Source organism: Maniola hyperantus, chromosome 27, assembly GCF_902806685.2.
Source record: "Maniola hyperantus chromosome 27, iAphHyp1.2, whole genome shotgun sequence".
Lineage (NCBI taxonomy): Eukaryota > Metazoa > Arthropoda > Insecta > Lepidoptera > Nymphalidae > Maniola > Maniola hyperantus.
Genome location: NC_048562.1, coordinates 1,340,701 through 1,362,164, shown reverse-complemented (window position 1 = coordinate 1,362,164; position 21,464 = coordinate 1,340,701). Strand labels below are relative to the sequence as shown.

The following is a 21,464-nucleotide window of genomic DNA, read 5'->3' as shown; positions in this document are numbered from 1 at the left end:
AGCTTGAGATTGGTGCAGCTTTCCCGGAATCGCCCAGCTGGAATTATTGTGAAAATATAAAAAACCTAGGCCAAAAAGTAATATAAAAAAATATACTTAGTCGGCAAACGGCAAAATGCCGTTGCACAAATAATGCTGCCGTCTTGTCTCTACATAGTATGAAATAAAGTTGCTTCCCGCGTCTGTATGTATGTATGAACGCGTAGATCTTTTAAACTACGCAACGGATTTTAATGCGTTTTTCACCAATTGATAGAGTGATTCAAGACGAAGGTTGAAAGGTATAGTTTAATATTGGTTTGTGTTAATTTGTTGAAATATGACGATATTTGAACAAAATGTCGGAAGAAATCAGGCTTCTATCGAAAATTAACAAATATTATAAGAAAAAAAAGTAGGATTAACTCAAAAATTACTCAACAGATTTTTTTTAAAAATCACTTTTAGAAAGCTACATTATTAGCAAGTAGCATGAGCTACATTTTATTCTCAAAAAATTAGAGATCCCTAGGGAAATTGAAATGATGTGAATCAGGTCGGAAAAAAATCCTCTCATTTGAGAGTTTCCGAGGTGTGCGCTGCCGAAATGGTCAAAGTTAATGTTAAGTTAATGTATGCTGAAATTGTGGCTAATTCCGTTGTACACAATCTCTAAACTAAACTAAAATGGTACGTCTAAATCAATTGCTGTCCCTTTCATAATGTTGCTTGCGGAAAAGGATAGCTCTAGATTTAGACCTGTTAATTTAGTTTAGTTTAGAGATTGTGTACAAGAGAATCGGCCCCATTGTGGTGATAGTCTTTACGCGAACTTAAACTAAAGCTACGAAAGTTGAAAGAGTACCTACTGTGCCACACACACACACACACAGTAATTATTGTGTCTGCTACTTCTATGTAAATAAAGAATTATGTACATACAGATTGAAATATTGTGATAATTTTGTGGTTATTATTATTTTTTAATGATTAAATTTTTAATTTCGATCATAGTGTTTCTGTTTTTATATCGTTTTATTTATCTATCTGCAAAAAATTGTTCGTAGTTATTTATGCAAAAAGGATCCAACCTACTTAAAGTTCAATTTCAAAAATGAACTATGCGGGGATTAAATTTTTTTGTAACAAACCCTTTAATAAAAAGAAAAAAATAATTTACGTATCCAACTGGATTGCCACAGGACTAGTACCGTAATATAAGTAGGAATGTACTGTTAAAATGTCGAGTAAAATTATTATTTTTATTTTAAAAATAAAACAAAAATAAAGGTGCATAGGGAAATTTTTATTAAAAAAATATGTATTTAGAAAACATACAATCAAAAAAGATAAAAAAAAACAGTTTGGACTTTACACTACTAAAATCACAGAAGAAAACTAACTTTTAAACCCAGAGTTAGGCTGCCAGTCCACCAGAGCGGAGCGAGGCAGCGGAGCCGAGAAACGGAGAAATATTAACCAATAGGATTGCACAAAATCTCCGCTCCTCTTAAGTGGACAGGGACTTGCGAGCTAGTTTAAAATTTCATATAAAACCGGTAAGCGGAGCGGGGAAACGGAGCGGGGAAACGTGCGGGGATGCGGAGCGGGGAAGCGAGTGCGGGCGCGGGCGCACTTTGCGCCGGCAGTGTGCCGCCGTATTCCGACCAGTGCGTATGTGACCGAAGATAATGGATGAAAAACTTATTGAAAGTGTGAAAAAGTTTCCGTGCATTTGGAACACATCTTCAGAATTTTACAAATGCAACGAAACAAAAGATGCTGCGTGGGACCAAATTATCATTGAAACAAACATATCGGATGGTAAATAATATGTATCTTTATTCTATAATACCTTCTAGTAGGTACATATTGATATCTTTTTTTTTATTTAACAAAATAATACCTAAATAATGTCCGCAGCTGGCCAAATTATCTATATCTGTCTCACATCACTGACTATTATAGATTCTTTTCAAAATTCGAGTATCTTGCCATGGTACCTTCCCCTGATTATTAAAGTATGAACAATACATTTCACGAACTTGATAACCATCGTTACTAGAATGTTGTGTTTCTATAATATCACCAACTGATAATAATGATTGCTCCATGTTATTTTCAATATTGTTTATATAATTAGGTTGTCTTTGAATTAAATAATTGTGCAAAACACATGTTGCTTTTATTACCTTGTCAACTGTTTCTATTTTGCATTCAAAATCTTTATGATACACGTACCACTTTCTCGTCAATACACCGAAAGTTGCCTCAACAATACGACGTGCTCTTGATAATCGGTAATTAAAAATTTTTTTTTCTGCGTTAAGTCCATCACGTGGGTAAGGCCTCATAAAATTTTCCATTAATGGAAAAGCTTCGTCTCCTATAAATACGAACGGCATTTTTGCTCCACCTTGATAAAATGGTACCGGCTGAGGTAAATTCAATCTCTTTTCTTTTAGACTCTTTCCGAAAATGCTGTTATCAAAAATTCCTGCATCAGAAAATCTTCCCATAGATCCCACATCAGCCATTATGATTTTCCTTTTGGCATCAGCTAAACACATCAATACTACAGAAAATCTCTTTTTGTAGTTGAAAAACGAGGACCCGGTTTTCGAGGGAGCCTTGATATATACGTGCTTGCCATCAAGAGCACCTATACAATTTTTAAATTGCCATAGTTCATCAAAATCTTTTGCGATTTCTTTCCAGTCGTTTTCTGTTGGTTGTGACATGACAAGAGGTTGCAATATATTCCATAAAGCATCACAAACCTCCTCAACAATTCTTGATACACTTTTCAATCCAATTCTAAAATTCTCTCCCATCGTTGTAAATGACTGGCCGGTTGCTAAATACCTAAAAAAAAAAACGTATTTAATTGTACTTCGCGTAAGTGATGTAATATTTTTGTCATAAATAGACCATGTAATACATTTTTGTGTTTGTTGATTGTTTCAGTTACAACTGCCAAGTCGCGATGGAAACAACTGAGAGATAACCATCGGGATGCCTTAAAAAGACAAAATGCAACAAGGAGTGGACAGGCTAGAAAACAACGAAAAGAATGGAAATATCAAAAAGCCATGTCATTTTTATTGCCTTACATGAGTAACAGAGACCGGTCAACAAATTTTACGCCCCTGGACCACTCAGTAAGCGAAACTTCAAATCCGCCAAATACCATTGAAGAGAGTTCACGGGAATCATGCAATTTTTTGCCATCAAATTCAAATAATCTTCCTTCTGCCGATGATCCTAAGAATCCAACAGCTTCGGAATCTCTTCCATCAACATCCAAAAAAAGAAAGAACGATGAAATTCTAGATTATTTAAAAAAAAATCAAGAACGCCGCGAAGTGTTGGAACGAGAACGGATAGAACTTAAAAACATGATGTCAGCCAGTGATAAATACGATGAAATAGACTTATTTTTTTTAAATTTGGCTGCATCGACAAAAAAGCTGCCGTATTATTTTCAACTTCAAATTAAAAAAACCTGCTTTAATGCGGTAATGTCAGCTGAAGAAAGTAATCTTCAACATAGTTGGTATTCTCCGAATAATTATGGTTATTCTACAGGCTCAACACCTACATCAGATAACATCAACACTAGTATCGATATTCCTAGTGCTTCAGATAATATCAACACTAGTATCAATATTCCTAGTGCTTCAGATAATATCAACACTAGTCTTAATATTCCTAGTGCTTCAGATAATACCAACACTAGTGTCAATATTCCTAGTGCTTCAGATAATATTAACACTAGTATCATTAATCCTAGCGCTTTACAAATTCCAACAACCCAGGATATTGAAACATCTGCAGCAGAGCCAACAGAACCCAATGAAAATGCGGTCAATTTTGAGACAGATTACGATTTTTAAATTAATATAACATGGCTTCTATAACTGTATGCAAAAATAAAAGTTACTTTGATTTAAAATGTGTACTTACTTTAAACACACCGCTAATCTTTCACGGCTACTAATTGAATTTCTGTAATTTGTGTCTTGTTTCCGAATATATGGTTCAATCAGGGAGTGAAGTTCATAAAAAGTACATCTTGAAACTCTATAACAATTTTCGAAAGTTTCTTCATCAGCTGTTTGGAAAAAAGTAAAATATTCACTGTGTTCTGAACGATGTTTGATATGATTTCTTAACCAAAATCTATGTTTCCTCATAGAATTGTTCAAATGGTATATGGTAAGTATTTCGGCTTCTTCTGACTCCAACTCTTCTTCCTCAAGCAATGTAAGGTAATAATGTATCAACTTTTTCGATGGCATGTCTGCTATCACTGACATTTCGCGTAGAACTAAACCAATCGCCCCACGCCGGGAGCTCGAAATCACTCGTCGCGTACTTGCTGCCTAGCTCCGCATATTGAAAAACACAGCAACTCCGCTCCGCATTACTTCCTCACTCCGCTCCGCAGCCTCGCTCCGCTCCGGTGGACAGTCACAGTACGCAACTCCACTCCGCATTAGTCCGTTTCTCGGCTCCGCTGCCTCGCTCCGCTCTGGTGGACTGGCAGCCTTATTAGGAGCTCTATCACATGAACCGTAATAGGTAGAGTTGAAATTTTCAGTTTTTATTTCTATACTGACTTAGCCCATTCAATTTACCTCAAAAAATAGGGATAAGGTTATAAGTCCCGCAAAATGCTATTGCGCTGGAACCATGTCTCATTAACATCGAAGTTTCTCATTTGACGTAGGTATATTTAAATAAAAATATACCATCAGCTCGAAACTTCAGTCTAGTGCTGACTTCACTAAAATGGCGACCACGCGCATTAGCAATTAGCGGGACTTATACAATAATTCGCATAGAGCTGAAAAGTACGAATGTTCGGAACACATGAAAGGAATGTGAATTAAAACTACCTGACTATTCATAAGCACTTGTAAAAAGTTTACATGAATAAAAAACATTCTATTCTATTCTATTCTAAAAACATATTCTATTCTATTCTATTGTGAAAAGTCCCCATCAATCTGTCATTTGCAAAAAAATGTGGAAGGTCAAATGGGTTTTTTCAGCCAAACGGTAAGTTTTATCATAAAAATAGGTTAGACAAGACTGTAGATCATGCAATTATCTATAAAAATTGTCATTACACTTTTTCTCCTAAGATTCACCGTTTCTGAGATATCAATTATTCAAATAGTTGAAAACCTATGATTCAAATATGTAGTTGTTTTTCTTTAAAAAATAAAATGCTCACTATCATCACTATCAAAACAATCATCATCGCTATCAGGGATTGTATGGAATTTAGTGAAACACGGCGTCTCACAGAGAGGGAATTTGCACAAATAACAATACCATTCCGTCATGTTTTCACATGAAAAACACTTATTTTCAATCCGTCTTCCATTTATTAATGAATACTGTGCTGGGACATGTAACTCTTCCAGTGGGAATGGCGACGGATTCGAATCTGTGTCGATTATAAATTTGTTCGCACAAGTGCTTGCGAAAAACATGATGTTTCATATCCTTTTTGTTGTACGAAATGTGTGCATTCAAAATGCTCGCGTTCAAAAGCTTCCGAAAAAACATTTTATACGTTTTTCAGCCAAATGGTAAGTTTTATCATAAAGACAAGTATGTAGGTCTGTAAAAATTGTCTTTACCCTTTTTCTCCTAAGATTCTCAATTTCTGAGATATTATGATTCAAATAGTTGAAAACCTATGATTCAAATAGTATTTTTTTTTTCTTTAAAAAATAAAATGCTCACTATCATCACTATCAAAACAATCATCATCGCTATCAGGGATTGTATGGAACTTAGTGAAACACGGCGTCTCACAGAGAGGGAATTTGCACAAATAACAATACCATTCCGTCATGTTTTCACATGAAAAACACTTATTTTCAATCCGTCTTCCATTTATTAATGAATACTGTGCTGGGACATGCAACTCTTCCAGTGGGAATGGCGACGGCGATTCGAATCTGTGTCGATTATAAATTTGTTCGCACAAGTGCTTGCGAAAAACATGATGTTTCATATCCTTTCTATTATACAAAATGTGTGCATTCAAAATGCTCGCGTTCAACAGCTTCCGAAAAAACATTTTATACCAAACGTGTGCACGTTTCCTTTCCATAGGAAACTCGAATAGCAAATTGTCTTTTCTGTGTACACCTTGCATAATTGTGTTGTAATCTAACATAATTTTAGGTGACTTCACATCCGTTATCTCTGTTTTAACTTCATGATACGTTGTAATAAAATTCATACATCTATTCTTGGTTATCCATGCAAACACATCGACATCATCAGATGTGCTACCAAATATTTCAGAAAAATTTCCATCCTTTTCTTCCTCATTAGAAGTTATATTTTTAACTCTTTCCAACACTTCAGTGGGTAATAAAGATTTTTTAAGTAATCCAGCACAATCGAAACCTAACTCTTTTAGTTTCCTAGCTAAAATTGGTGAGCTGTAAAACTTATCTAGCCAAAGCGTATGTCCTTTACCTTCTAAACCGTTTAAAAGTTGGATCACTAAACCAGGTATTATTTCACTGGTAACATCACCAGTTACAAACTTAACACGCCATAAATATCCAGTATTAGGTTCGCAAATCTCCACACTTTTAATATCTACTGGATCAGGTTCCTCACATATTGCTCTGGTGTTAACAATCCAACCTCTCCATTGAGACAAACCTTCGTCTAAAACTATATCTTGTCCAACATTGTATAAAACAGAAAAATTCTCATTTAGAAGATCAATTAAGGGCTGCAGTTTATACAATTTAGCTTGGGAATTGATAGTTTCACTCTGTTTTTCATTATCATTAAAATGTATACAATTTGTTAGTTCTTTGAAACGTTCATAAGACATTAAAAAGGGGAAATCTGACATTGGAAGATACTCACAAAATGGAAACCAATATTCTTTCATGACATCTGCAACATGTATTGTCGTGTTGATAACTAGTCCGAGGTATATATACATTTCGTCTACCGTCGTATCTTGCCATTGGTTGATATTCGACTGACGAGCATAGCGATTGGTCTCTTTGACTATGTGTTCCATAATTTTATTATCCCATATAGCTGTGAAAGCTTCATATGGATTTGCATATGTTTTAGTGGGTCCAATATCATTATAAGAAAACTTTTCTCTTCTGTTTTCAGAGTTAATTTCTTCTTTGTCAAGTTTAAGATTTTGTAAAGCTTTGCTGTTACCAGATACATCGTTGTTATTTTGAGTTTTTCCATTAGATTTACTGTTCCGAGTTGGGGAATGATGTCTTTTTAAACCAGGTTTGCCTTTTTCCTGGAAATTTCTGGAAACTGTGTTTGTAACGTTCTGAGTAATTTCCAATAGCTTCCAATCGAATTTATGGTCTTTCGGTGAATTTGTTGGGGACGAGTTTTCGTCTATTTCGTCGTAACTATCGTCACTATCGCTATATGCTTGTCGATGAACACATTTGGCGAGTCTGTCTTCATCTATTTCGGATCCACTGCTTGAATCAATCTCGCTGCCTGTGAAATAAAATCAAAGTCAATGAGGCATGATTTTTTTTGCTCGTCTTTGCTCAATCTTGATAACCGCAACAGGTACTTTAAAAATATACATAATTGTTTTTGATTTATCATGCAAAATGTCAAAAAAAATGGCAAAATGACAAAAAAATACGACTTTAGTACGGAAACTTCGTTGCGCAAGCCTGACGGTTTTTTTAGCAATATTAAAATGAAAAAGATGCACTCTAACTTTAGTTAAGAGAAAAACATCAGAATCAATTATTTGTACGAGACAGGTTAAAATGGCAATCGGGGTGGGGACGCCCCGCACACCCGCACAGCCCCCGCGCTAACCTGTGGCCCTACCGCGGTTGTTTGACAGCTACAATGTCATGATCGCAATCATCTCTGATTGGTTAATGCTCGCTCACTATTGGCCACAATGCATTGTAGCAACAAGAATCGCACATATTCAGCCAATCAGAACAATTGAGATTGTAATAATGATTGATGCAGGTTTTAGACAATCGCCCTACTGGAGCAGGCGAGCGCGGGTTACGTGCGGGGCGTCCCCTGCCTCATACCTCGATTGCAATCTCGAACTGTCGCGGACTATACAATACCAGACCGAAAATATTGCACATCAAAGTTTATAAAGAGAGAACGGTTTCGTTGAGCGTTCGTTGGTCTGTCGTTGAGGCCGGCAAAACGTCACATAGATTTGAGTGACAGAGTCTCTCTACGATGCCCAAATCCATTTCATGTGCCATATTTCCTACTGGGTATTGTAGTTGCGTTGGTTCCCAAGGTGCTGGAATGGCAACCTCGCACCGGAAGACAGTGTTGGAAGACCCCCACTAGGTGGACGGACGACATCAGACGAGTCGCAGGGAGTCGCTGGATTCAGGTCGCGCAAGACCGTGGCGTGTGGAAGTCCCTACAAGAGACCTATGTCCGGCAATGGACGTCCATCGGTTGATGATGATGATGATGATGGCAGTTGCTCTTTTTCTTCGCATACAAAGGCTTCCACACCATCGTAGTGACTGTCGCAGACTATACCTGAACCTCCTGAGAATTCCTCCATCTCTTCCTCATACTCCTCTTCATCATCACTGCACATGTAAACTGCTCGAACTAATTTCGGCCAGCGAGGATAAAACTTCTCATCATCTATGTCACTGTTTTCCACGTCTGTACCTTCCAGTTCACTGCCTGAAAAGAAAAATGCTAATAGGGATGATGACTACTATAAGGAAACCACTGTAAGGTTGACCCTTCTGATCGTCTGCGGGACGCGGGGCGGGAGCGCACTCGACCAATCAGACATCAGATAAAAGATACTGCTTACTCATGCCAAGCCGAGGCGGGTCGCTAATTAGTAAATAAGTAGTAATTAGATCTAGTTTTAAGTGTTTGAATAATATTATGTAGACTTACGAGAGCCACATAGTCACACTAGTGACAGCTCTTTAAATGAGGATAAAAATTTCATTTATTTTTATTCTTGCATTCCAATATTGATAAATTATTAAACATTATATATATTACTAGCTGATCCCCGCGGCTTCGCCCGCGTAGATTTAGGTTTTTAAAGATCCCGTATAGCCTATGTCACTCAGGAATAATGTAGCTTTCTACTGGTGAAAGAATTTTTAAAATCGGTTCAGTAGTTCTAAAGATTACCCCCTACAAACAAACTTAACGACATTACCTCTTTATATAATACAAAGTTTTCCTCTTTATAATATTAGTGTAGACAACGGGCCGTGCAGCAGAAATCGTAATATTTTAATTTCGCCATAACTTCAAAACCAAACGTCCAATTTTAATCATTCAAAGACCAAATATTATCTCCATAAACTGTTCTTAGTGATGAAATCATTTATTTTGATAAGGATTAATAGCATGAGTAAAATAAACGCGTTTAAATGTAGTCCAAAAAAAATTCAAGATTTTTAAATAAAAAAATGGTTGCTGTGCCTCACTCGACATAGATGGGTATAGTGTGTCGCGGACTTTTTTGTAGATATTTATAAGATCTACAATTAATTAGAACATTTTATGGTTCTATCTTTTATAGTTTAGGCAGCGTACGCAAAATAAGTAACTTTTCTGGTTGATTTTTTACACCTTGTGTCCGAAAAACCCAAATATCTTACGGAACCCTATTTTTTTCCAAAATAAAATATAGCCTATGTTACTCGTGGATAATGTAGCTTTCGAATGGTGAAAGAATTTTTAAAATCGGTCCAGTAGTTTTTGAGCCTATTCAGTACAAACAAACAAACAAACAAACAAACAAACAAACAAAGTTTTCCTCTTTATAATATTAGTGTAGATTACAATATTGAAGCCCAGCGTTGGGGCACAGCAATTTTAGTAGGGAGACAGCGCTTATTAATCGTCAAGTAGATAGTCATTGTCACAAGGCAAAAGTGGAAGCTGCTGGAAGAGGCCTATGTGTCGAGAGGACACGCTGATAGCTAAAGAACAAAACAAATTATATTTTCTAAAGACTAAAATTAAAAATATTAAAAAAGAAAAACTATCAGCAATAAAGGCTTAATAAAAAAAAATAGATAGTCATTAATCTTGTAATAGGCTTCTTTGATTAAGAATTTTTTTAATGTATTGATTAAAAAAACCTACAATTACTTACCATAATTGACCAGTTTCGATGCTTCATTAGTTGTAGAACATGCTTTATTTTGGTTGTGGATATACTGTGTTACCTCCATATTCATTTTGTTATCACTGAAAAATTATATTAATCAGACATTGGGGCAGATTCTCTTGTACACAATCTAAATAAATCATATAAATCTTAACTAAACCACATGAACAGGTCTAAATCTAGTGCTATCCTTTTCCGCAAGCAACATTATGAAAGGGATAGCAATAGACTTAGACGTGCCATTGTAGTTTAGTTAAGAGAAAGTGTACAACGAAATTAGCCACATTATAGATTCATGAAAATAATAACATTAAAAACTGCATTCTGGATCAGTTTGACAATCTGCACATGGCTAGTGTGGTGGACTAAAGACTGGTGGACCTGTCAGTTTACTTTAGAAGTTATATTACTATAGCAAGCATACAGATTGCACACCTACATTACCGTAGTTTACCTTTTCTTCTTGAAAAAAAAAAAAAATTATACAAATTATTCTAACCATACTAATTGTTTGTGAATTTAATAAATTTAAAAAAAGTTACAAGCAGACATAGTAACGGACATACATACTGGTCAAACGCATAACCCTTTGGTCTTTGCCCGGTCGGGTAAAAAATGTAAGTACCTTACAACTTTATTGGATCGTCCAAGTACGATTTGGTAGAAAAGTAATAGGTCCACCGTCCAATACTCAGCTCAAATCTTGTACAGAAGCAGTAGTTTTCCTTGAAAACAACTTCTTTTTCTGGCCGGTGGCTTCCGCTGTTTTCTGTTAATCCACGTTAAGTATTCAATGTTTATCCAGATCCACGAAATATACCTATGTATAGGTAATAGATCCAAGATTAGTCCAAACTCCAACACAACAAAATGCAATTAGCGTTAAGTTTGTTTTATAAATTATAATTATTATTTAAAAGGGAAAAGAAACAAAATAACCACTGGAATCAACGAACATTTTGAAAGTTTGTCTATATATAATGTACTCTGTGGTTTGTCTCACCGAGTTTGTCTCACGTTTGTCAGTCTGGTTTGTCAGATCACATCACAGATAAGCTACTTACTTGCCAAGGTCAGCTAATGTCAATAGGCTCAAAATAGCTAGAGCCCAGAGCCGTAAAACCAGCTAAAAATAAAAGCTAATGTCAATTATTGTCATGTCAAAATAATGCTGCCATATTATGAACCTATGAATGCTATGTTGAACACTGACCTCTACTAATACAAGTACAATGGACCTACAGTTGCTGAGCTGTATTGAAGGCTGAAGCAAATTGATTTTCACCATTTCGGGGCTGATAGAGCGACAAGAGTCATGTGAGCATAGCCGGAACCAATGAAACATTTGTCAAACTAAAAACCAATCAACTTGATTTTTGGCATAGAGATAATTGAATGATGGAACGAGTTTCCCTCGCAAAATCATCTTGCTGAATTCCTTATTAAAAAAATAATTGACGACAAAGATTCCCTATCTCCTTACTCTATCATCAATAACGACACTAGTTTATTATTAGTTTGAAGCCTCAATAGCTCAACGGTTAAGGAGCGGACTGAATTCCGAAAGGTAGGCGGTTCAAACTCCACCCGTTGCACTATTGTCATACTCACTCCTAGCACAAGCATTTCGCTTAGTTGGAGGGGAAAGGGGAATATTAGTCAATTATTCTTAAATTCAATTATCCATACTAATATTATAAATGCGAAAGTCTGTCTGTCTGTCTGTCTGTCTGTCTGTCTGTCTGTCTGTCTGTCTGTCTGTCTATCTGTCTGTCTGCTAGCTTTTCACGGCTCAACCGTTCAACCGATTTTGATCAAGTTTAGTACAAATATAGCTTGCATCCCGGGGAAGGACATAGGCTACTTTTTATCCCGGAAAAATGAAGAATTCCCACAGGATTTTTAAAAACCTAAATCCACGCGGACGAAGTTGCGGGCATCATCTAGTCTCCTATAAAAGCGTAAGACGAATTATTGAATACGGAAGTTATATTATACGCTTCCTGGTGCGCTAGGGTGCTTTGCATCGAAACAAAAATAATGCTCTTTGAACGAACTGAACATCAACTATTATTTAGTGCGGCACATCTCTACCAGTGTACTTGTATATGTCCATCATCATGATTTTTCACAAAAAACTGGCAACCAACTACCAAGATAACCGTCAAGTTTATAAACCGACAGCCGACAGGCGACAATTGCTTTTTTTTCCTCAGTCGAATTTTTTTCGCATGAGTGGTTGTTAGTGCGGTCCGCATAAATATTTTTTGAAGTAAATATTATTTGTTATCGAATTTGTTCAGTATGTGCTGTACCAGTATTTAGTGATTATTTTATCAAACCGTGAACATTTACCATTTGTTTTGTGTTAGAGTGTTATTTCGGAAAAAATCAAAATGAGGCTGGCGGGTATGATTTTTTCGAATGTGACCAAAATGTTAGACTTCTACTCACAGTTCAACCCTTCTCCGCTTTCAATAAAGCAGTTTATTGATTTTGGTAAGTGTTTTTATAAAATTCTTTATTTGTTATTGCGGATTACATGTTTGTAATGTAGTCATACTGTCAAGGTCGGTAGAAGTACAACATAAATATTGATGAATAACACGTCTTGTTTATACATAATTTGGAAAATGTTAACTGTTAGGCAATTATATAAATACTTTATATAAATGGAAGTGATCTTTTAAAATCCAACCTATGCAGTAACCCGGTTAAGGTTACATGTTCATTTCACGAGAGCAAATTATTTACATACTTATACTTAACATAGGTACCTACTGTAATGATTACATAAATCGTATAATATTTGTTACGCATATTTACTTAGGAAGTTAGACTATAAATACCAGAAATAGTAAATAAAAATACCCAAAATTGTTGTACTCATTCGCTTAAATATTGTACTTTGGTCCTAAAGCGAATCTGGGATACCTACTGGCACTAAGACCCTTTTTTAGGGTTCCGTACCTCAAAAGGAAGGCTGTCGGTCTGTCTGTCTGTCATGTCTGTCAGGAAACCTACAGGGTACTTTCTGTTGACCAAGAATAATGAAATTTGGCAGGTAGGTAGGACTTATAGCAGAAATAATGGGAAAAATCTGAAAACCGTGAATTTAGGGTTACATCACAAAAAAAAATTAAATTGTGGTCATGAACTAATAATAGTTAGTATTTTCAATTTTCGAAGTAAAATAACTATATCAGGTGGGGTATCATATGAAAGAGCTTCACCTGTAAATTCTAAAACAGATTTTTATTTATTTTTATGCATCATAGTTTTTGAATTATCGTGCAAAATGTCGAAAAAATACGACTGTAGTACGGAACCCTCGTTGCGCGAGCCTGACTCGCACTTGGCGGGTTTTTTCGTGTATTCAATCGGTATATTATATCCAAATGAATAAAAAAATCTCCAAGTAAGTATGTAGATACATATTTATGATTTTGGTTCAATTTTATGAATCTGGTACTCAATTCACTTGGTAGGTAATTACCATAAATATTTCACATTGTTTTATTTATTTAGTGTAATTCTTGGCACCGTTTTGCGTGGGAAAGATTTGTACAGTAATCTAAATCCATACTAATATTATAAATGCGAAAATGTGTCTGTCTGTCTGCTAGCCTTTCACGGCCCATCCGTTCAACCGATTTTGACGAAATTTGGTACAGAGAGCTTGCATGCCGGGGAAGGACATAGGCTACTTTTTATCCCGAAAAATCAAAGAGTTCCCACAGAATTTTTGAAAACCGAAATCCACGCGGACGAAGTCGCGGGCATCATCTAGTAATATATAAAAGGAAAAGGGACTGAGTGACTGACTGATCTATCAACGCACAGCTTAAACTACTAGACAGATCGGGCTGAAATTTGGCATGCAGATAGCTATTATGACATACACATCCACTAAGAAAGGATTTTCGCAAATTCAACTCCTAAGAGGGTGAAATAGGGGTTTGAAATTTGTGTAGTCCACACGGACGAAGTCGCGAACATAGTTATAATATTACTTTTATTGTTATTTACATCTATACAATAGTTTATTTTCCTAATGCATGCAAATTGTTATTGAAAAAAATATTTCAAAACAATCGCTGAATGCTAATAAAGCGATTCCTATACATATTCTTCATGCTATGCAAAAATCGCACTTGTCTGTGACAGATAAGATAGATTTTACATATTTCCCACTATTTGCTTATATTATCATATTTTTTCTGGAAAATTGTATGTAACAAAACTGATTGTTTATATGGCATGAATCATTTTTAGGGTTCCGTACTTGAAAAGGAAAACGGAACCTTCTAGGATCACTTTGTTGTCTGTCTGTATGTCGGTCTGTCAAGAAACCTACAGGGCACTTCCCGTTGATCTAGAATCATGAAATTTGGCAGGTAGGTAGGTCTTATAGCCGACATTCATGGAAAAATCTGAAAACTGTGAATTTGTGGTTACGTCACACAAAAAAAATTAAATTGTGGTCATGTGTCAACCATTGTGTTTAGTTAGTTTAACAATAATGCTAAGTTTTGCTAGCGTTCTGGTTACACCCTGTATAAACACTCTAACTCTTTCACCAGTAACAGTGTCAAACTCTGGAATTCACTCCCAGCTGAAATACGTCAGGCGAAATCCTTAAACTCCTTCAAAAATCGTTTGAAGAACTATTATTTATCTATGTAAACAGAATTATGTAGTATATTATAGAGATATGTATATAGGTATATATATTTATATATATTTGTGTATTAGTAGAATGTACTGTGTATGTAGTCTAATTTATAATAATATAATATACCTAGGGCCATTTTCGGCTGCCGCACCAACCCGTGCTTTCGTGATTCCTTTCGTCAAAGGTTGCCTGGAAGAGATCGCTTTAGCGATAAGGCCGCCTTTGCATGCTACAGCTATTAGATTAAGATCCTGTATTGTGTTTTTTCAATGTTTACTTTGTGTTGTGTGCAATAAAGTGTAAAATAAATAAATAAATAAATAAAACATATTGAGTTACTAATACTTGGAAAGCCCTGTCATATGTGACCTACATACAATGATATGATAGGTATAAGGCGGATAGCCTCATTCAATATTGTTGTTGTACAGTTCCTGCATGATATTAATATTTAACCAATTTTGGAAAACAAGGTATTGTGTTTTTTATTAGTGCAGATATTTTTTATGTCCAGAATTAAGCAAGATAGCCTAATGACTTCGGGGGTTTGTTCCTGGGTACACACCATTTAATTTTCAAAGCTATATCCAATCACTTGCTTTAACAGTGAAGAAAAATGTTGTGAGGAAACCTGCATGCCTGAGAGTTCTCTATAATGTTCTCGACGCGCGGTGTGGGAAGTCTGCCAATCGGCGTTTGGCCAGTGTAGTGAACTATGGCCTAAACCCTGGTCATTATAAGAGGAGACCCGTGCTCAATAGTAAGCAGGCTATGGGACTATGGGTTAATCATGATGTGTTAAGAAACATCTCAATGGGAAAATTCCTGTGTTGCTGGCTTGATGCCAGATACTATGTACTAATTACGCTAGGTCAATGTCAGTCTAAGACCTAAGTACAACACAACCAGTACAAACTATAGACATTTAATGAATAACATTGAGCCAAGATGTTACTCCTCGAGCCTCAATAGCTCAACGGTAAATGGAGCGGGCTGAAATCCGAAAGGTTGCAGGTTCAAACCCCACCCGTTGCACTATTGTCGTACATACTCCTAGCACAAGATTGATGATTAATTGGAGGGGAAAGGGGAATATTAATCATCATTGGCTATATATTATTTATAAAAAAAAAACTGGTTGTCCACTTGCAATTCACGAAGGCGAGTGAACTTTAGTTGTGGTTACGTCGTTTACGTGGGCATTGCGTTAGTGTGCGTGCATGTCGCACCAATCAGTCGCGAGCAAGCGCTCGCAAACGCACGCATTTACTGTACCTTACTTATACGGATACGACTTAAACACAAGCATGAGCCGCTCGTCCTCGTGAAATGCAAGAACTGTACCACCTACTGTCGTATAGAAGCGGGCGTTACTTTGCGGAAATCCATGATGTACAACGAACAAAAAGCTTAATTTGCTATAATCCGCTGAAACAGATCAAATCTGTACGATGCGACATGCACCGCCCGCCCTCCCACTGCTAAACATGCAGGAAAAACCAGCCACAAAGCAAGCAATGCGCACCACCACCACGCAGCACCACACAAATCCCAAAACACACTCGACGTACGTTTCGCCCCGATTATAATTGGAGGAGAAAACTGAGCGTGATCTCACTCATAAATCACCCACTGTGCAGGTACAAGGTCAGAGGCCTTTTAACAAGATGCCAAATATATAGACCGATATATATCACCCACTGCGTAAGTTCAAGGTCGGAGACCTTTTGACGTGACACCAACAGTAGATTACATGACTAAAAGCAAGCTTGGGAATGAGTTGCTTAACGACTTTGTGATAGTTCTAATAAGTTTCAATAATTTTGTAAAGTGGTGATAATAAAAAGAATACCCGGCTGAGTTTGTTGTGGGCTCTTCTCAGACCTGGGCGCGTTTGGAACCCTCGTAGCTTTAGTTTTAAGTTTGCGTTATAATTATCACCACTATATTATCTTACAAATCTAACACTATACCAGACAATCAATAAGAGTAATTTATTACCTATTTTGAATAAATCATTTGACTTTTGACTTTTGAAAGTACCAGGAGAACATAGGAACATAAGAGGCTAGGCTCAGGCACTTTAGAAATTTCCATACAATACTTTTATGCCAAGAGCATAAAAAACCGTTTTAGTCCGCTTGCACTGGGCATAAAGAAGAATTTTACGAGCATGAGAAGTGGAAAGTTATTAGTTACAGAGGTTGATTCCCGAACAGCAAAGTGGGCTACTGCCTGTGACGTCACTACCTGCGTACGCGTGCCGCACACGGCCGTTTGACGTTTCCTACAATTTACTTGCAACTATTTATAGCTGGGTGCAAAATGCATGGAGGAAGTTAGAACATTTTACAACAAACAGTTGAGGGAGCAAAGTCTACTAAGTATTATTAAATTGAAATATACTAGCTGATGCCCCCGACTTCGTTCGCGTGGTAAAGGATTTACAAATCCCTTGGGAACTCTTTCATTTTCCTGAATAAAAAGTAGCCTCTGTCACTCTCCAGGTCTTTAACTATACCCATGCCAAAAACCGGCCAAGTGCGAGTCAGGCTCGCGCAATGAGGGTTCCGTACTACAGTCGTATTTTTTCGACATTTTGCACGATAATTCAAAAACCATTATGCATAAAAATAAATAAAAATCTGTTTTAGAATGTACAGGTGAAGACCTTTCATATGACACCCCACTTGATATAGTCACTCACTTCGAAAGTTGAAAATACTAATTATTAGTTCATGACCACAATTTAATTTTTTTGTGTGTGATCTAACCCTAAATTCACGGTTTACAGATTTTTCCCCAAATGTCAGCTATAAGACCTACCTACCTGCCAAATTTCATGATTCTAGGTCAACGGGAAGTACCCTGTAGGTTTCTTGACAGGCAGACAGACAGACAGACAACAAAGTGATCCTATAAGGGTTCCGTTTTTCCTTTTGAGGTACGGAACCCTAAAAAGCACGCTAATCCGTTGCTCCGTTGCAACGTGATTGAAGGACAAACCAATAAACCAACAAACAAACACACTTTCGCATTTATAATAAGGGTACTGATAAATAAAACATTTCAAGCAACAATGTACCTAACTAATGCCTGGTCTCCACCTGCGTATACACCTGATACCCGTGGGTACCAAGCTTTACATTGTTGTTAGTATTATAATGCTTGGTGCTCACGTGTGTATAACACGTGGACATACTGATTATCAAACAAATAACAATACATTGTTATTTGTATTGATTCGATGAATGCTACCCCGAAGTATATATAGGTATATTTTGCTAAATAAAAAAATAAAAATAAATTGTTTTTATTTCGACCAACAAGGATCATATTGGTGTTTGTAATTACACGAAACTTAAACCTATTTGTTAGTAAAAAATCTATAAATATAATATTTATAACTATTTAAATTAGGACAGGATCGATTTGCCAGCACGTGAATCATACAACAGTGATTCAAGTACTGGCAGTCGATCCTGTCAGAAAATACCTTCAGGAGGCCGTTGGGGCTGGAGCGGACTCTACGCAACAGGGATGTGTACCGCGCCCGCATAGTGGTATAAAAACAGTCTACATGCGCCTCGGCGAACATCCCTGACGCGCTGCAGAATCTGTGCAGCCCCATCAGCATCCTGAATGCATTATTATATTGTACACGCAGGGCATTGTACTGTTTCTGCGTGTAATCGATCCACAGACTGCTCGTGTAGAAGGAGGTGCAATATGCTCTGAAAAGAGTGATTTTGACGGCCACAGAACAACAAGCAAACCTGCGGACGATCATGTTCGCCCTAACAGACAACGCCCTGCGTTCTCTCTCTATATCTGCATCGTCTTTCAGGTCAGAGCTAAGCTGTGGTAAGTCCGAGACATGGTCGCTAACTATGAGCCTCATAAGAAAGCTCAGAGTCACTTAGCGGGCGATGGAGAGAGCTATGTGTGGAGTTTCTCTACGTGATCAATGAGGAAATGAGGAGATCCGTAGGAGAACTAGAGTAACCGACATAGCTCAACGGGTTGCGAAGCTGAAGTGGCAATGAGCAGGGCACATAGTTCGTAAAACCGATAGACGTTGGGGTCCCAAGGTGCTGGCCCCCTCTAGGTGGACGGACGACATTAGACGAGTCGCAGGGAGCCGCTGGATGGCGGCGCAAGACCGTGGTGTGTGGAAGTCCATACAATAGACCTATGTCCAGCTGTGGACATGGATTAGCAAGTAAGTCTGGAAATGGCTTATATTTTTACTTGGTTACCGGAAGAAAACAGTCGCATTACCAGACCTTCGCAGTTCATACATAACTAAGTAACTAGTAGGAAAATTGCGTTGATATACTAGCGAGGTCGTATTGCCATCATTAAGGAAGTTACGAGGAACATACTAACTATAATACCTGACAGGTCGAGATGGCAATCGGGGAGGGAACGCCCCGCACCTGTGGCCTTATAAATGGGAGATCCGGGGTTGATTCCCGACAGGGGTAATTTGAGAATTTATAATTTTCAAAATATTCTCTGGTCTGGCCTGGTGGACTTCAAGGCTAGTTACCACCTCACCGGCAAAGCTGTGCCGCCGCCCGTCGAGCGTTTTAACGTTCCGGTACGACATCCTTTAGTATGTACTGCCATTCCAAGCTAGGCCGCTTCCATCTTAGACTGCTGTCCAGCACGGCTAACTTGTAATAGAATAAATAGTCGCAGTGGGATCCTATAGACGCGACAGGTCGAGATAGCAATTGTGGTGGGGACGTCCCGCACACCCGCACAGCCCCCGCGCTAACCCGGTGCGGGCGAGCGCGGGTGACGTGCGGGTGTGCGGGACGTCCTCACCCCGATTGCCATCTCGACCTGTCGAATACTATACGTGCCATCTGCCACCTAGCTCAGAGTCACCTTTTAGGGTTCCGTCTGTCTGTCTGTCCGTCTGTCTGTCTGTCTGTCAAGAAACCTACAGGGTACTTCCCGTTGACGTAGAAACATGAAATTTTGAGGTACATCTTATAGCTGACATTTGGGGAAAAATCTAAAAACCGTGAATTTAGGGTTAGACCACACAAAAAAAATTAAATTGTGGTCATGAACTAATAACACAGTATTTTGAACTTTCGAAGTGAGATAACTACATATATCAAGTGGGGTATCATATGAAAGGTCTTCACCTGTGCATTCTAAAATAGATTTTTATTTATTTTTGTGCATCATAGTTTTTGAATTATCGTGCAAAATGTCGAAAAAATACGACAAGTACGGAACCCTCGTTGCGCGAGCCTGACTCGCACTTGGCCGGTTTTTTTTTACTCAGATATGCAATCTCACCTGTGGTAAGTGATGATGCAGTCTAAGATGGAAACGGGCTAACCCGGAAGGGGTATGGCAATTTTTATCATACCCACGCCCTTTGGTTTCTAGACACATCGTACCGGAACGCTAAATCGCTTGGCGGCACGGCTTCGCCGGTAGAGTGGTAACTAGCCACGGCCGAAGCCTCCCACCAGACATACAACTGACAACTTATTGGCAGTTGGCACGCGATGCAAAGCAGGTTCACTCGAAACTTGAGTGAGTCATTTTTGTTTACGCCTCACATGCTCACAAGTTTATGTGTTCGTAGTAAGATTGCTTCATGCATCCATCCATTGTATGTAGTGTGAGACCGGTTTACGAGGTCAGTAATTAGGGCGAGGCCACAACACTGCAAAAACGATGCCGTATCGCAATGCGATGCGTTGACATCGCGTCGCACGAGAAAACTCTGATCATCAATTTCTAGTGAGCCATGGACCACACTACATGTATCCTACTTCTACTTGCGTTAAGAGTTAAGACGCATCTAGATAAACACAGTACACACACAGCACGGTATGGCACACAGAGAGGTGTGGACACCGACTGAACGGGAATACGTCGTCGCATCGCAAGTTTGTACCGTGCGGCACCGCATCGGAAATTTGCACAGTGCATTGTTTGACATCGTAGATTTGTACGACCCGACATCGCATCGCAATGTTGTGGTCTTAGCCTCAAAGATATTTTCCTTTTATTCGCATACCTTTAGCTTTTGCCCGCGACTTTGTATAGCACTCGGTCGTGCTTGTATGTAGTGTACCTACTGTAAGAGCAGCCTACGTGCCAACCAGCTCGCGAGTCACATGGCAGACGGCACGTGATGCAAAGCGGGTTCATTCGGAACTTGAGTCATATTTGTTTACGACTCACAAGTTTTTGTGTCCGTTGTAACATTGCTTCATGCTTGTACCTATAGAATAGAATAGAATAGGATAGAATGTTTTTTTATTCATGTAAACTTTTTACAAGTGCTCATGAATAGTCAGGTAGTTTTAATTTACCACTGGTTCGGTGGTAAACGTTTTCTGGTGGTATACAACTAACTATACATAATATAGTAGTGTAAAACCGGTTTACGAGGTCAGTAATTAAAGATGTTTTCCTTTAATTCGCATGCCTACTAATTTTTGTCTGCTACTTCGTATAGCACTCGGATATAATGTAATTTATTTATATCTAAATATATAAAAGGAAAAGCTGACTGACTGACTGATCTATGAACGTACATCTCAAACTACTGGACGGATCAGGCTGAAAGGCATTTTTTAAAATTCA

The 21,464-nt window shown here is 37.8% G+C and overlaps 5 protein-coding genes and 1 long non-coding RNA gene across 6 annotated transcripts in view; 2 read left to right on the top strand and 4 right to left on the bottom strand.

The window, feature by feature from the left end:
* LOC117994799 (protein KTI12 homolog) overlaps positions 1-21,464 on the bottom strand; it is a 239,271-nt gene that overhangs the window by 111,726 nt on the left and 106,081 nt on the right. The gene's annotated exons all lie outside the window — the stretch shown is intronic.
* The window catches only part of LOC138404328 (uncharacterized), a 201,959-nt gene that overhangs the window by 150,369 nt on the left and 30,126 nt on the right, over positions 1-21,464 (bottom strand). The window lies entirely within an intron of this gene.
* LOC117994795 (uncharacterized) lies at positions 1,265-4,298 on the bottom strand. Its single transcript, XM_034982753.2, has 2 exons — positions 3,946-4,298; positions 1,265-2,844 (listed from the first exon to the last, which is right to left on the bottom strand). Exons 1-2 carry the CDS (start codon positions 4,296-4,298, stop codon positions 1,932-1,934), a joined length of 1,266 nt encoding a protein of 421 aa, XP_034838644.1. The 3' UTR covers positions 1,265-1,931.
* Positions 1,670-3,952, top strand: LOC117994798 (uncharacterized). Its single transcript, XM_034982758.2, has 2 exons — positions 1,670-1,803; positions 2,947-3,952. Exons 1-2 carry the CDS (start codon positions 1,671-1,673, stop codon positions 3,873-3,875), a joined length of 1,062 nt encoding a protein of 353 aa, XP_034838649.1. The 5' UTR covers position 1,670; the 3' UTR covers positions 3,876-3,952.
* Positions 4,886-11,116, bottom strand: LOC117994556 (piggyBac transposable element-derived protein 4-like). The gene is made up of 4 exons (XM_069507937.1): positions 10,791-11,116; positions 10,151-10,245; positions 8,551-8,703; positions 4,886-7,506 (listed from the first exon to the last, which is right to left on the bottom strand). Exons 2-4 carry the CDS (start codon positions 10,233-10,235, stop codon positions 5,720-5,722), a joined length of 2,025 nt encoding a protein of 674 aa, XP_069364038.1. The 5' UTR covers positions 10,236-10,245; positions 10,791-11,116; the 3' UTR covers positions 4,886-5,719.
* The window catches only part of Pdk (pyruvate dehydrogenase kinase), a 50,830-nt gene continuing 41,706 nt past the window's right edge, over positions 12,341-21,464 (top strand). The window contains exon 1 of the mRNA XM_034982795.2: positions 12,341-12,664. Within this exon, the coding sequence (XP_034838686.1) occupies positions 12,562-12,664 (103 nt within the window). The 5' untranslated portion in view covers positions 12,341-12,561. The remainder of the gene's footprint in view (positions 12,665-21,464) is intronic.